General features: G+C 34.6%; 1 protein-coding gene across 1 annotated transcript; it reads right to left on the bottom strand.

The window, feature by feature from the left end:
* Nucleotides 1–3,603: 3,603 nt before the first annotated feature.
* LOC111057162 (polymerase delta-interacting protein 2-like) lies at nt 3,604–8,937 on the bottom strand. Its single transcript, XM_022344605.2, has 3 exons — nt 7,516–8,937; nt 6,066–6,258; nt 3,604–4,237 (listed from the first exon to the last, which is right to left on the bottom strand). Exons 1-3 carry the CDS (start codon nt 8,020–8,022, stop codon nt 3,966–3,968), a joined length of 972 nt encoding a protein of 323 aa, XP_022200297.2. The 5' UTR covers nt 8,023–8,937; the 3' UTR covers nt 3,604–3,965.
* Nucleotides 8,938–17,973: the final 9,036 nt, after the last annotated feature.

The following is a 17,973-nucleotide window of genomic DNA, read 5'->3' as shown; positions in this document are numbered from 1 at the left end:
GAGGTTTTATCGCACAAGAGGCTCTTGAATTTTAATAATGATTGAATGCCACAAGACTCAATCGGAGAAGCTATCTTCTCAAAATAGTCATTTTCCTACCGCATGATGAACCGACCGAAACTAGTTTCTCGAAATTTTATAATAATCAATATACCGGGTGAGCATAAATTATTGAACACATTTCATAGGTGAATAAAAAATATTAAATAATAGTAGCGCGCCTATTTTTGTGGCAAACGTTGGTGTACCTGCTATAATTTGTGATGACCTTCATCGAAACACAGTCGGCTCAATGGTGGGGGTGACAGAGCCTCAGTTGAGCAATGGCTACCGTGCAGGAGAAAGCTATGTGCGTTCTGTGGTTTCACGAAAGCAAATCGGTTATTACTGTTCAAAGACGTTTTCGTTTAGAGTATGGCCGTGATCCTCCTTCTAACAACTCCATTAAACGTTGGTATCAACAATTTAAAGACACAGGAAATGTTTTGCACATGAAAGGTGCTGGCAGGCCTACTGTATCCGAGGAAGTAGTCGATCGAGTAAGGGAAGCATTTCTGAGAAGCCCAATTAAATCGACTCGTCGTGCGAGTTTAGAACTTGGCATACCGCAGTCGAAAATTGTGAAAGTGCTACACAAACGCCTAAAATTGCATGCGTACAAAATTCAATTGTTGCATAACATTAAAGAAGACGATAAACCACGCCGGTACAATCTCGCTGTCGAAATTCTGAACAAAGTTGAAGAAGATAATGATTTTTTAAGAAAGGTTATCTTCTCTGACGAAGCTACCTCCCATGTCAACGGTGTTGTTAACCGTCATAATTGTCGGATTTGGGGTAGCGAAAACCCTCATGTTGTTCAAGAGGTTGAACGTGATAGCCCCAAGGTTAATGTTTGGTGTGCGTTGGCTGCATATGGCGTTATCGGCCCGTTCTTTTTCGCCGAGCCTACTGTGACTATTGCTTCGTATCTTGACATGCTACAAGAGTATGCAGTACCACAAATCGAATATCGACAGCCAAATGTTTACTACCAACAAGATGGGGCACCTCCACATTAGGGTCTACATGTTCGAAATTACCTGGATGAACAATTTCCTGAACGTTGGATTGGCCGCGATGGACCGATTTCCTGGCCTCCTCGATCCCCTGATATTACACCACCCGATTTCTTCCTTTGGGGATTTGTCAAAAATAAGGTGTATGCAACGGAGCTACGTAATATTGACGAACTAAAACGAAGAATTGTAGCCGTAATTCAGGACATCACTCCAGAAATAATCGACAATGTATGGCGTGAAATTGAATATCGTCTAGATATTTTACGTGCAACAAAAGGTGCTCATGTAGAAATTTGTTGAACTTTTCATGTGTTCTAAATAAACTATTTGAAATTGGCTTTTCAATAAATCAATATTCATGTAAGTACACTCATTTGTTATTTTTTTATTCACCTATGAAATGTGTTCAATAATTATGCTCACCCGGTATGTCTGTGATAATTCCAAGGCTCAGATGCACAAGAGGCTGTTGAATTTGAATCATGATTAAATACAACAAGAATCAATCAGAGAAGCCATCTTCTCAAAATAGCCTTCAATGATCGGTTTTTGTGGTATTCAATCATGATTAAAACTTGATAGGTTTTTGTGCAACCGGGCCCTAGCCTCGTCTCATTATAGATGATCATATGTTAATAACAAAAGGTGATAGAGGGAATATTTGCCAAGTCGTTTCTATTTTAACGGAGAAAATGTAATGAAGTCAAGATTTGAATACTCGTGGTGGACAGTAGCGAAATAGGTGGTGAGGGAGATAAAATGGGATGAAGATATAGAATCGAAGAGGACGGTAACAGTCCAGTAAGTGCTGGAAAAAGGGAATTCCACTCAGAATGTCTGTGGTAACCGAATTACAATATTCGGAGCATTCAATGCAGGCTGCCGTGCATGATAACAGACTGGAGTGGTACTCGACTGGCAAAACTCGCCAAATTTCCACTGTTTGTGGCCTGTACTGCTTTTAACACCAGTTCACACTGTACACCGCCACAGAACAATGGAATTTCGCGCGGAAATGTACTGTATTTAGTCTTTGTAGGTCATTTCGTTAAATACAGTACGGTGGAATACTGTATTTAGCCTCAAAAGTTCATTATGTTGAATACAGTACAGTGGAATACTGTATTTATCCTCAAAAGTTCATTATGTTAAACACAGTACATTGCCACAAAAACTGGTCGCTATTTTCTGTGGTTTTGTGCTGTATTTAGTCAGAATTTTGATGCTATATTCACTTAGCCTGGCATCATTCTTCAAATGCGAAGCGTTAATGATATTCACGAGGAATTCTGACAGTCTGAAGTGAATTTCTGCGTAGGATTGTGACAGCAGCGGATGCGTTTCATGCCATGGGAGCCTAAATATGTGTTCTGTCCACATTCCAACTGGTGCGTACTTATATGTGTTTTTAGAGGGACAGACCACAGGCAGAGAATTACTCGCTTTTTTCAGTTTGTTGTGAATTACTCCAGAATTACTTTTGGTATGTTGCATAATTATTTTTTTATGATTCGTGTTTTGGGGAATGAAATTATGATTATGGATATTATTGTTGTGCGAGGATTGAAGTAAGCAATAGATTGATTAATACATTTTTCCAAATGAAGAATTCCACGTTTTTGTGTTCAAAGTGAGTCATTGATTTCTGTGATACGGTATTATGATTTACTTTGAATATCGTTTTGAATTTATAATTTTCCAATATTACCTATTATTAATATTACTACCTAATATACCTACCTACCTAATAATAATTACTACCTAAGTAATATTAATATTACTATTACAATATTACTACCTATAATTATTGCAATATAATCTATAATATATTACCCACCTCTATCACACTCTATTACTCTACAAGGTACATCATTATATTAATATCTCAAAAAATATTGAAAATATAACCTAGCCACATTAATTTGGACTGCTGTATAAATCAGAATCGGAACCGTTTTGGGCTTATAAGCCTGTGGTACTTTTCTGTAAGTTGTGTAATTCTGAATAATTTAATAAATCAAGTATTTTTTGAAAAAAAATAACCAAAATTTGAGCAAGAAACCTCCACTATGAGAACATCCTACATGATATTCATGTTCTATTTCTATGTATGCATTATGAATTTGACGTATTGCACATAATATTAATCCCAGCTATATCTAAATTATTTGTTACATTCACAGAAATCATTACATCTTTATCATACTGTTTGATAGCTGAATTCATCAACAAGGAATTTACGTCATTTTGATTATTCTTACTAAATCCTCTAATTCTGCTATATTATTTTACTGTACTCTGCTTCCATGTTTCCAAATAATAATAATAATTTGATAAGACAATTCATGTTTGTTAACAACTACGAGTATATTTTTAACGTTTTGAACACTATCAGACTTGAAATTGATGTATTTTTCCAAAAAATATTCCCCTTAAAATTTATATTACACATTCAAAATTGACAAATCTTAGTTATAATCAATTTCAAAATATCCAAATTATGTTGTTTAACACACTGATTTCATGTAATTCAACTGATTCATTTTTAAAATGTTCACATAAAAATGTCCAAATTACTCTCAACAAACACAAAAAGATTTCTAGTATTCAACTCCAAATCATCAACCGCAACAAAGTTTTTGTAATCTTCCAACTAATCATCTCAATATTCCCCCTCGAATGAGACCAAATTACATATTAGAAACGACAGTGAATTTTTACCATTTTTTCTACTAATTTTCTGAATATTCCTCCTCAGTGAAACCAAATCACTTATTTAGAAACATAGACTTCGAGTATTATTGACCAAATCATCAACCACAGCAAAATTTGTATAATTTTACTACTTAATTTCTCAATTTTCCACCTCATAAGTTCAAATCATCCACGTTTCACGCATTAAGCTCACGTATTCTTGACCAAATCGTCGACGACTGCGGACCTGAGCACACTCTCTAGCGGGAAGGCGGGGATCTTGCAGCGGAACATCTCTGTGTGTGGCTGTTTGCTGACGATAAAGAAACCCCAGGTGAGCGCCAAGGGCGCCGTGATATCTAGATAGAACGTGTGTTGGACGGCGCGTGCCTCGGGCGACAACACTGTTCGGTTGCCGGGCAGGTTTACGCCTTTCACCACGTGGCGGCGGCCTGACGGCGAGAATACGTCCCATTCGTGACCTGTTAAATCAAATCAAGTCAAATATGGATCATATAGCTTTCATTTTATATTTGAAATAATTATCATACAGTGAAAATCAAATCAAATTGAATTCAAATTAATTTCCACAAAGTAGGTACAAACATTTAACTATACAATACAAATGCAGTTCACCACAATCAATTCAAATAAAGAACATTACCTACTGAAAAATAATAAATTGAACAACAATAGCATTAATACTTCTAATTAGTAACTAGTAAGAGTTATAATGCACAATCAAACTGAATGGATTGAGGATTATCATTACATTATTATTCAATACTTCAAAAATTAATTTGATTGTTTACATTGTAACAGAACAGCTCATTCATCTATATGATCAGTCTGATCAATAATGATGTATGATCTGTAAAATAATAGCAGTCATTTAAAACTGTTGGTTTCATTTTTCAATCAGACCAGTCAATGAGCAAGATCATAGATAAAATATACAATAAGAAAATAGGTTGTAATAAGCATGGTATATATCGTTTATGCTCCAAATTAATGTCGACTACTGTCTATTATTCCTGTTTTGACCTGATGATAATGTAGGAACGGCACAATGTAATTCTAAATAATTTAATAAATCAAGTACGTTTTGAAAAAAGATCAGAATTTGAGCAAAAAACCTCCACTATGAGAACATCCTACAGGATATTCATGTTCTTTTTCTGTGTATGCATTATGAATTTGATGTATTTCACATAATGTAATTCCTAGCTATATCTAAAATATTTGTTACATTCACAGAAATCATTGCATCTTTATCATACTGTTTGATAGCTTAATTCATCAACAAGGAATCTACGTCATTTTGATTATTCTTACTAAATCCTCTAATTCTGCTATATTATTTTACTGTACTCTGCTTTCATGTTTCCAAATCATAATAATAATTTGATAAGACAATTCATGTTTGTTGAAAACTACGAGTATATTTTTAACGCTTTGAACACTATCAAACTTGAGATTGATGTATTTTTCCAAAAATATTCCCCTTCAAATTTATATTACACATTCAAAATAGACTAATCTTCGTTATAATCAATTTCAAAATATCCAAATTATGTTGTTTAACACACTGATTTCATGATATGAAACGATAACGTTTCATAATCATTCATAACGTTTCACGTTTCATAAATTTTCATGATGCGAAAAATAACTATAGTGAGATCTACGTTATAATGATAGTGGAGAAAGATAGGAGAACAGCGTTTCCGATTCTATGCCTTGCCACTGCCTTATATAGAGGATAGCTGATACTGTTATTTTTTATGGAATATCAAATGTTTAGAATAATCTTGTATAGGATAATCAATTATATTTCATGCTCAGAGAATATATCTTTTTCAATAATTGAAACAATCCATGAGTTTAAGTGCTACATTGTAACTGTATGATAAATTTATTACGCTTCAAAAACCTGTGTATAAAATTGAAGATAAAAACACTCCACTCATTTAAAAAAAATGATAAAAACAATATAAAAATCTTGATGTACCCTTTATTTTTAAAAAACTTTAAAATAGTTTAACAACTAGTTTTGACCCTATCTTAGGTCGAAGTTGAACTTGAAAATGACCCAAGTTAGGGTCGAAACTAGTTGTTGAACTATTTTAAAGTTTTTAAAAAATAAAGAGTACTTCAAGATTTTCATATTAAAATTGAAGATATATAAAATCTTCAAAAAATAGGTGTGGTAACCAGACAACTGACTCGATCTATGATTGTTTATTCTATGCTACTAAACAGTATAGATTGTTAATAACATATAAAATATAGTTGATTCTGTGCTAGTACCCTGTAGGAGATAGGAGTCATCAGGTGAAATGTTGTCAACTCGTAGCGAACACCGCCAACGGTGAACGAGGCGGTGTCGGCCCGTGTAGAAGCAGGTGGCTGTCACCCTCAGTGCCTCACGGGTTGTCTCCATGTTCACCTGACCGCTCGTCAGCCACGGCAAGTGTTGAGTGCGCCAGTCTGTCAGTGCCGCCTGCACAGAGAGAGAGGAAGTGAACGAGAATTTAGGATGTCAGAGAGAGATGGATAGTGTCTTTATTTATCACACTTTGAATTATTACAAGTAATGAGGGCGAAAAAGATTGATTAATTGATTATTTGCCTTTATTAGAACACCAGGTCCTCTCTGCCACACAACTCCGGAGAGAGGGTGATGGATGAAGAAGGAAACAAAATATGTGTTTCAATCCAATACTGAATGACATATTAAAATTGATAATTAAAGCGGCTCATAAATTTGACATTCATATCAGGCTAGCCACTATTATAACTTTTCAGATGTAGCCTACCATACTACTATACGACTCTGGTATACCAATGATAAATACCATACCATGTAACACCAATTCAACGTACACTGTTTCTGATATGTGGGGATCTGCTTGAGAAGTGTTATCAAAGCTTTATCAGTTAAAGCACAAATTCAACAGTACGGGCCAGTCGTTCAAGGCTGCCTCAAAAATACATGAGGAATATTCAAACTAAGAATACCCTTGTATTCGAATTTGAATTTTCAGACTGAAGATGGGAATAATTTATTGAAGTGATTAAAAGCTTGTTGCAACGCTAATTTCTTTAAATACTGATAGCTTCATTGAAAGAATATAATTATGGATGATAAATCAAATCAAATCAAGTTTCCATCAATGACATCATTCACATAACCAATTCCGTTACACAGTAGTTAATATAACAGGTTATCGAATACATATACGTTTTACCATAGAGAAACAATAGCATAAGTAGATATCCCATGGTATAGGGCGTTTATGTCATAGCTTTCAATGTTAACTCAAGGCGATTACTGTCGATTATTATCGATTTTTACTGTTTTGTTGGGGCGAGAATGAATGAACGGCATAATATGAGAGACTAACAGCGTCACACAGCTTCACGGGAAGGAACTACGTGGACTATCGGCTTGAGAAAACAGTATTAGTTGCGACATAAACGCCCTATACCATGGGATATGTACTTATCACACTATTGTTTCTCTATGGTTTTACTTAGAGAAATTCTTGTCTTTAAACATAAGTAGCATAATAGATTACATATAAATAAAAAGATAAATCTGAGTATCATTTTTCAAATTATTTAGTGACTAAATAATTTTAAGAAGGGTACTTAGATTTAAATTTTTATTCATATTAAAATGTAGCCCTGGAGAGAAAAGACAGTACCTAATAGATTACTTATATGCATAAATATGATGAAAATTGTATAAACTAACCTTTGGAATCAGCCTAGCCCGATCATTCTCATTCCGTTTGAACAACCTCCTCGCATTCACATTAACGATGGGCAGAAACCCACCCGACGGTGTATAAGGCAACAATTCATCGTGACACACGTGATCAATACCAGCCAATAGGAATCGTCCCCTGGGCCAGGGCTCTTTGGGCGTGGCCTCTATCAACCTATCATTCAAGACATCCCGTTGGTCCAGCAGTACTTGGTAGTAATCCACAGTTTTCAATCCTGACGTATGACTGCTGTCGACGACATTTGCTTTCCAAGACATGATGACTACTCCGCGGTAGGCGAGTGCCTTGTTGAAGACGCATTGTCCCGTTTGGTACAGTTGACCTTCAAGTGGTTTCTCAAGGATGCCGACCTCTTGTAACCTTGGTGATGGGTTTCCTCCTGATGAATGGCTGCGTTTTGGGAGCAAAGAGGCGGTGAGGTTGAGGGTGTAAGGTTGGAGAGTGCGTACATTCCGGAGGAGTGTTGAAAGCATTGTGAGGCTTGTTTTAGACTTACAATAATATTTTATTTTCAATGAAAAGTTGATGAGACAGAATTCTACATTATTTTCTTGGAAATCTCTTCGAATGAACAGGAAGTATGTAACATTTTCTGCGGAGTTACAACTTTGTATAATTTTGTCAATTACTGGAATACCGTAATTTCTAGTTCTAATTTGATTTCAGTAGGTCTTTTTAATTTTTGCTTCTACAGTATTAGATTTATGATGCGATAATTTTCTCTATTATTTCCAGGCAAAATGAATATGTGAAATGTTTTAGAATCAGCTATCTTCTCCACTACTCTATTTTTCCATAGAAATTCCTTCATTAGTTATCATTCACATGCTTGGATCCATTATAATTTTGTGAAAATACTCACTTTATTAAGCTATCCTTGTTTTCCAAGTGAGTAATATAATAACACTTCACAAATATTCCATGATTTCTAGTTTTTAAAACAGATATAATTTTCCAATCAAGTCATTATTTACTTTCAATTAATTTGTTTATTCATTCCACTATTGCTGATGATTTTAATTACCGACCAACACATTCACAGATCCTTTCTTATATTCACTATGATGTTGCTTTGAACCTCATGAAAATCTTGTATGTTTTGGTTGACGATTAAAAAGTTCTAAACTAGTTTTGTATGGTAACTGCTCCAAAACACTTACTACTCAACTTTATCACATGAAACAAATTTTTCAAAACATAATTGATTACAGATAATTTAAAGATCACAATTTTTGACACGATTGACACTCCAGAAGACAGTAGAACTAATTTACGAAACATTTCGAAATCAAACTAAAATTTTTAGGTTTTGCAGACATATTTTGAACAGAGAAATATTATTACTAACGAAAAAACGATGTGCATATGCTTATATCAACACATGTTTTTGATGTGGTTCGAAACATGTTCTAATATTTATATACATGTTATAAAATTATATTTAATTTCGATGTTGATTTGGAGGATCATGCAGATGGTTTCACTAGGGTAGTTGGAATTGAATATTGCTTCTCAATAATCTTCTTATGAGTGAATTCTATCATAATTCGCATTGCCTGAATACTAAAATAGTATCCAAATAAAAGAGTTTATAGATTTTTTCTCTTCTCACATTGCAACTGTGTTAAACCGTCAATAATAGGCCTATTATGTAAAAACTTACAAATTTAAAATAAAGAATTTCTCAGAATTATATACTACTTACTCATTTAGAAAAAAATGATGATCCCTCATTTTCCCATGTCACTTAAGAGATATCAACAAAGTAGGATGGCCACTTTTTTATACCATGTCCCAACTAAAAGTTGAAAGCTGCATAGCTTGCATATTTTCTCATCCATCATATCATTATCTACTATCTATAATTACAAAAATCCTACCACCAAAATGCACAAACCCCCCTCATTATACTAGATGTAATTGTCATCTAATGAGGTTTCAACCCAGTTCAGGTTTTATCCTACATTTACCCTCTCTCTTTTCATTTTTATCTTTACTCAGCACATTTTTCTGACTCCATCATGTTTCATCGTACTACTTCCCTTCTCTTATCATCCCATCACTATCTAGCTAAACATTGTCATAATTTTTTATTTTTTTCCATATTCCTTACCCTTGTCTCTTCCTCTCTCCCATCATATCCTATTATCTATATTTACCATATTATTCTTCTTTCTTATCATGGATCAAATCAAATTTAAGTTTATCCATCAATTACTATGAGAAATTCAATACTTTAACATTTAGTACAAATGAAACTAAGAAGTTTTATGTATTGAATAATTTCTTAGTAGCCTAGCCATAGATAATTCAATGAATAAATGAACACCCCACTGTAAATTATATGTTTTGTGGTATAAGTTATCAGTTTCTTGTTGAGAGTTATAATTGCTATTTACAAACTTTATTCAGTGACATAGGATTTATCATAATTTTGACTCTTTCGACCTCATTTTCTCTCTCAACTACATATCCCATTCCTCTCTTTAATCCTGCTGATAGTCATTAATCCAAACCCACTAGCAAATATCAAGCAGAAACTTTAGCATGTTAATCTATCAAGCTCGTATGCCTCAAATTAGCTGGAGGGTGAACCATTAACCAGCATCCAACATATTTGCTTGACAAGTAGGTTAGATAAATGATCGTGGGTGGGGTCTCTGTTCGAATAATGATTTCCAGGCTATGCTCATTTTTAACGGGCGTCAAATTGAGTTTGACCGTTTCAGGGGTGATTTTCTGAATTTTTCTGTACCAGAAAATCCTTCATCGTAATTTTTTAGTCGAAGAAGGACCCCTGAGGGGGGAAAGGGGGTGATAGTACCCCTGGAAGGGGGTGGATTCTCGTTAATTTAAAAGCAGGGGGAGATTTGTGAAGCGCTGGAAAGAAGTGACTTAACCCAGTCATCAATCAACGATGAGTAATAGCTCTTTGCTATTTAATTTGGGGAGTGCTAATTTTTTCTCGTTCCTGCAAGCTATGCAAATTTGCAAGCTATCGAACAGTTTTTAACGTCTAACTTTGCTGTGGAATAGTTTGTGATGATGGGGGGAGTTTGTTCATAGTTCTATGATAGATTAGGTGAGCTCCTGAGGGAGAATAATTATATTGCCAGTTTCTAGATTCTCACATTAAATACTCCAGAATCTCCTCTGAATTGAGATATTGGATATCATTATAAAAACTCTCACATTCATGATTTCGAAATTATCTCTAAGTTGCCATTTAAAATAAAACTATCACATTCAGGATTTCGAATTTATCTCTAAGTTGCCATATTAAAATTATCACATTCATGATTTCATATTTATCTCTTGATAAATTGTTGATAAAATAAACTCTTGATAAAATTTAAGTTGCGGTTTTAAACCATTTATATTTTTCAAACAGATATTTATTGAAGATTCTTCACTATCCTCTTAATTGGACTTGAAAACATGGAATTAGATTCTAAAGAAATGAAAGTGGAATTTTCACTTTTTGTGTAGTTGAGAAGTTGATATTGTGGTAATTATTCATATTGAATGAAAAAGACTAAGAAATTGTCAAAAAAGAGTTTAACTCTTTATCAGAGATTGACAATGATGTAATAACCGAGACCGGTCTTTCTAATTATCAATAAATCAGTGGTTTTTTGACAATTTCTTAGTCTTTTTCATTCGAAAGTGGAATTATTGGAAAAGTTTCTAGAATAGCAACTCACAATCCTTCATAGAACGTTGTGTATAATAGTAAAACAATATTGTTATAGTCTGTTGTTATAGTTTTAGTAACTGTCATACTGTTATAGTTGATGAAAACAATATAAAAATCTTGTAGTACCCTTTATTTTCTAAAAACTTTAAAATAGTTCAACAACTAGTTTCGACCCTAACTTAGGTCATTTTCAAGTTGAAAGGTAATTGAAAAGACATTTCAGCTTGGAAATGACCTGAGTGAGGGTCGAAACTAGTTGTTGAACTATTTTAAAGTTTTTAAAAAATAAAGGGTACTACAAGATTTTTATATTGTTTTTATTAATTTATTAAAAAGTAGCCCAAGTGAGTGAAGTGTTTTAGGACAAGATATATTTCTTACAATTAAAAAGAAAATATTATTAACGAAGGACAATAGAGTTGAATACAATAATAGATCGGTATTGGTTGAGCTTCAAATTTGGTATACTATTCAAAGATTAACTAGTACATTCTTGTCAAGCAGAGAAATGAATAGTCGAATAAAGTTGTTGTTCAAGTATTAAATCCAGGACATCGACTCAGCCTTAGAAGAATCTTATTAGTATTCCAAAACTGTTCTTTACACAACAACAATGAACAATTTTTCTTCTTCAACTGATTGTCTCAAGAAATAACTGTACTGATTAGTAATTTGTATTGTTACAGGTAAGGATCTATTGCAGAAATCAATCGTGTCTGAGTTATTGGTAATGTAACAGCTATTTGATACAAATTTCAAAATATTCTCTTTTGTAAGTGGAACAAAACTTGAGGTGCATCTCCATTATTGAACAATTCTTCTTCTCATGCAGTAGAGGTTCGAGTTCAGTTCAAATGGAGTTTTATTCGAGTCAAGTTTTACATATCAAGTTATTGAATAACCTGTTGTTCCTTTCCCAATCACTCATAGTTGAGAATGATATTTATTTATTTATTTATTTATTATTCTAATTTTATTATTCTATTTTGATATTGTATGTATCAATGTATAAATAGATAGATACATGAATAGATAGATAAATAATATATTTATGAATAAATAAATAATTTACTTTTTGTAAAAAATGAAGAATCATATAACAAATTGAGTTTCAAATTGATAACAACATAGAGGATTATTTCATGATATCAGAAAGTGTATTGCTTTCACTTACATTGATTTGAACTACAGTACTTTCGGGATTGAATCTCAGAGCAGGTATCTTGGATTGAGGATGAAGAAGACGAAGATAGAGAAGAAGAAAAAGAAGAAGAAGAAGAAGAAGAAGAAGAAGTAAAAAGAATGACAAATCAGCAGGAGAGAACCAGAATTTGTCGCAGAGAACGAGTCTCAAGAGATTGGCGAGACGAGAATGGACGTTGTCTCTCTATCTCCGGAGACTTGTCTCTAGAGAGAAAGAGAATGAGATAAATTGAATGAGAAAGGTGGAGAATCAGAAGGTATTGCTGAGATGGGAGAAGATAAGATGTAGTTGCTCTGATCGATTCAGCATTGCAAGAGTTAAAAGTATGAAGAGAAAGAAAACGAGAAGGGAGAGGTACAAGTGAGGAAGATGAGAAAAAAGAGATTGATGCGGAAGAAGATGAAGAAGAATGTAGATAAGTAAAAGAAGGAGAGGAAGAAAGGTTGAAATTGAGCGATAAAAAGATTTGTGATAACAAATTAATGTAACATAATTCTATGTTGTCAGGTCTATGGCTAGCACCAATATAGTGGAAGTAATTATTGAAATAACAATGCTATGAGAAACTTGGAAATAGTTATTTGTGCAACTAGTGCGCAAAGTGACAGTTTGCTGCACCGTAAGAAACGTTTACGCCCGAGCCGTAGGCTCGGGCGGATGGTTGTTGAGTGCAGCAGAGGAACTTTGCGCACGTATTTCACATTAAGTTTTCCCTACAGTTACCATTGAATATGAAAAGTGGGTAATTATGGGTAAAATTTCCAGAAATGCATCAAATGTTTTTCTTTGTAATCTTATTATCAATAAAAACCTTAATTTATTGTCAAATTGAATAATAATGTATGTGTGTTTGAATGACGGGGGGGGGGAAGGCTGTCATCCACCGCCTCAATATTCCTATAACGTGCACCACACTATACCACAGTTACCAACTTCATTTTGATTTTGCTGCACTGGTGCTCCATATAACCTACTAACTATTTTGTGTTGCCATGTTGCAAATCTGGAGTACGCAAAGTACTCACTTTGCGCACTAGTGCGGAAAAGTGATTCTTTGCGGCCTGCAATCAGTGCACAAATGGTCACTTTTCAAGGTATCTGTAGGAAAATGATTTTTTTTCAAATATTACACTATGATGAAGAAAAAAATTGGCTTATACACGTACGGGATAGGAAATTCACGAATGACGCATCATCACGTCTGAACTACTGAACTGATAAACTTGAAATTTTGTATAAATAGACTCTTTATGCAATTTACCGAGGATGGTTATAGGCCTATTTCAAATTCTTCAATATCTCAGTCGGTCAAGTTTTTAGTTTGTCGAATATTTAATTAGACCCTTGCGGAGCACGGGTTATCTGATAGTTGAAAATAAGATAATTATGCTGGAGCATATAGCATTATACGGAAATAATTAGAATTAAAGAGAGTGAAAACGATCTTCATGTGATTCAACATTTAAAAAAAGTGAGGAGCTCAGAAGAGTTGAAAAAATTAATGATTTCAGTAGAATGCATTAATGAATGGAAATACTACAGATAAATAAAATTCAGTACAGATAACTATCACAATTTACCTCCATAACTAATCAGAAAGTGCATTAATCAGCATTGTGTTGTTAATAAGGTTGATTGATTGAGTACTTTATTTATGTAGATTACAATGTTATACACTTATATACTTATATACACTTATATACAATAGCTTACAATACAGCAAAATTATAGATGAATTTACATAATATAGACTAAGAAAATAGTTATTGAACTGTATATGATATGAAAAAGCAAATGTCATATTGTATTATCACATCTTGCAATGGAGTAAGGTGAAAAGCGAGAGAGGTATGAGATTGAGAAGAAGGGGAAGAGAGAAGGTAAGAAGAGAAAGAAGAAGAAGATGAAGAAAAAGACAAAAGTGATGTGTGGATAAGGGTGGAAACAATGGGGGTGAAAGAGAATGGAGGGTAGACAACTTTCGACTACGACAAATCAAGCCGTAATAATACACGGCGAAATATTTATCGCTAGCTTGTTGGTGGCAGTAGGAGGGTTCTGTTGCGGAGGGGGGACTTTCACCCCCTTAAAGTGGAAAGGGAGTGTTTCAAGGGTTCAAGAGGGGGTGGAATTAGAATGTGCCATTTTGTTGTCAGGGTTTTCTCCCCTAGCGATGAAAGGTCACTGGTGAGGATATAGCTGTGGAGGCTTCTGTACTCAGGATTGATGGTAGAGCCTGTATATGAGATTCACTTAAAACTGTCAGTATTTCTTGTGAATAAATTCTCTGCTCCCCTCAAATCAGTTAAAGTGAGAGATTGAAGTGATTACACTATAGGATAAGAAGATCTCTTAATTATTTCCAATCCTCAACAAAACCTAGGATATGTTTTTGACACTATGAGCCGGTTGCACAAAGCCGGTTAAATTTTAATTGTGATTAATTCCACAAGAACCAATCGGAGAACCCGTCTTATAAAAAATGCCTTCTCTGATTGATTCTCGTGAAATTTATCACGGTTAAAATTTAACCGGCTTTTGTGCAACCGACACTATGTAACTTTGGAATCACATAATGTGGGGAATAATTTTGACACATGCACAGGTTGAGTGGAGTCATATGTTTGTACTTAAATAAAATGCATTGCTGAAATATACATACAGTAAAATATACTCCGTGAATGATATTATTAATCTAACAATTTGCTCCCATCTTACTTCCACTATTTACGGTTTACTACATCTCATTCTTAGAAACGATTTTCTCGTTTTCTTCTTCCTGATCATCATTGTTGTTCTTCTTCCTTCTTCTCCATTTTTTCTACATTCGTTCTTAACTACTAGTAATATTGAACCACCCTTTCTCCCATGTCCTCCAACGTTTCTCTCTCCCTTTCCTTACCCTCATTTCTCCATATTCATTCCTCCTCTCATCCACCTCCCCTTTTCACTTGCTACCTATTCTCATCCACCCAATTCCTTCACTCACCGTTTCATCTTTTTTATTTTTCCATAATTTTTAATCCATCACCTCTCTATTCTCTTCTTTTTCTCTCTCTCATTTTAATCTAATTGGAGGTTGAGTGTAAGAGAGGGCCGACTGCACACTAACTTCGCCCTCCTAGGTCAAAAATAAAGGCAGTCATTCTACTCTATTGTAATGTAATCATTTGTTTGTATAGGGTTGTGTGGCAGAGAGGATCTGGAGCCACATCTCCGCCCTTGATAAAGGCCTATAATTCTTAGACTATTATTATATATTGATTCTAATCAATCAATCAATCAATCTTTCCTCTCTCAATCTCCTGGTAAGCATTCCTGACTAGCAATTGGGAGGTACCGGGTTTGATTCCCAGGCTGGCAAATAATTTTTTTTGGTAGAGAGTTAGTGGGGAGGATATTTTTAATATTCTTTCCGAAGAATGGACATTGATATGTCCAAAGCTCCGCCAATTTATGTAGATGCATAACAATATAATAATTATCTATAGTTATGATTATTACAAATTACTTTTTCATATCATATGCAGTTCAATAATTATTTCTTAGTCTATATTATGTAAATTCATCTATAATTTTGCTGTATTGTAAGCTATTGTATATAAGTGTATAAGCCAGTATATATTGTAATCTACATAAATACAGTACTCAATCAATCAATGAATTAATCAATCTCTCTTCGTCTTCCTATCCCTCTCTACCTCTGCCAATTTCTCTCTCTTACACTCACATAATCTCTTCTTTGCCTCTTTCATTCTCTCTTTTCTTTCTTTCTCTTCCCACCTCTGCCACTTCTTTTATCTTACACACACCCTCTCTTCAACTGTTTTTCTTCCAACTGCTTCCTCATTCTATCTCTCTCTACCTCTGTCAATTTTTCTCTCTCACACTCACACAATCTCTTTTTTATCTCACTTATACTCTCTTTATCTCCTTATTTCTCTACCTCTGTCACTTTTTCTCTCTCACACACACTTCCACCAGCACCCTCTCTTCCTATGATTCTTTCACCCACACTCTCTCTTTTTCCTCCATCAGCCATAAACCAGGGGTTCTCTCTCACACTCACTCAATCACTTTTCTTGGTCTCTCTCATTCTCTCATTCTATTTCTATGTCTCTTCAACTCTTTTCTCTTCTACACACTTCCACCAGCACCCCCTCTTCCAATCTTGGTCCCTCTCATTCTCTCATTCAATTCCTATTTCTCTTCAACTTTTTCCTCACTCACACACTTCCACCAGCACCCTCACCATGTTCTTTCCACCCGATCACTCACTCTCTCTTTCTCTCCTCCATCAGCCATAAACCAGGGGTTGAAGCACCGCTTTAGCAGATGAAATTGAAAAGGAGAGTGCTCCCTTCCTCTCTCTCACCCCTGTAACCCCTTCCGCCCCCTGACCGATGACATTTCCACTTTATGTGCTTGTGAATGACACTCAGATTATAGCATGCATTTCAATTCAGATGCTTGTAGTCCTTTTTTCAGACATGTTTATGTGTGTGCTCCTGTATTTCTGTTTTTCTGTGATATTGTGTATGTGATCCTTTTTTCTAGTAATGTTCGTGTGTGTGTGTCCGTGATATTCTGTGTTTGTGTGTGTTCGATTTTGTGTTTCTGTGAGTATATTCCGCCGTATTGTTTCACGTAGTGCAGTTTTTCCCTATTATTTCTGCTTGTTCCATAAACTCGACTTCCCAGGTCTGGAAATGTCACTAGATATTTTTGCTTTTTGTCGAGGAGTGGCATCTTGCTCTAAAGCATTGTGAGGTGAAGAGGATAATTCCGAGTTGTACATAGAAATTGTTTCCATATGTGGATGATTCGACACGTGAATATTTCTTATGTGTATGAAATGGATTTAACTGGAAGATTCAATGTCGATGTGTCTGTGTGAGTGAAAGAGATAGTTTGGAGACACTTGGATAGAGAGACACTTTATGGATAAGATTACTTCATAATGAAGTAATCTTATAATGGGATTAACTTATCAATTAAAGCATCTTTCACAAATAGCTTCAAATATTGCTGATAGATAAGAGTTAATCCTACTTAAGCTACATCTTCATACTGATTTATGTATAATATTTTATGTGCTGGTTGCACAACAGCCGGTTGAATATTCACCGTTGAAATTCCACGACAACCAATCAGAGAAGCCGTCTTTTCAAAAACTCCTTCTCTGATTGGTTCTCATGAAATTAATCACGGTTAAAATTTAACCGGCTGTTGTGCAACCGGCACGTAAAATGTTGTACATAAATCAGTATGAAGATGTAGCTTAAGTAGGATTAACTCTTATCTATCAGCAATATTTGAAGTTATTTATGAAAGATGCTGTAATTTATGAGTGGATATCATTATAAATTTGAGTTGTGGAGAACAGCTAATCAGGTACTGACTGTAATTTTAATTATTATTATTAGCGTATGGCTTTGAATGGTGGGGAGACCCAAGGGTAGTTCCACCTCGCCGTATATAGTCCAAAGTTCCCTAATGGGAAACCGGACACTAAGGTTATAG

The sequence above is a fragment of the Nilaparvata lugens genome, chromosome 10 (assembly GCF_014356525.2).
Source record: "Nilaparvata lugens isolate BPH chromosome 10, ASM1435652v1, whole genome shotgun sequence".
NCBI lineage: Eukaryota > Metazoa > Arthropoda > Insecta > Hemiptera > Delphacidae > Nilaparvata > Nilaparvata lugens.
This window is presented reverse-complemented; position numbering and strand designations above follow the sequence as displayed.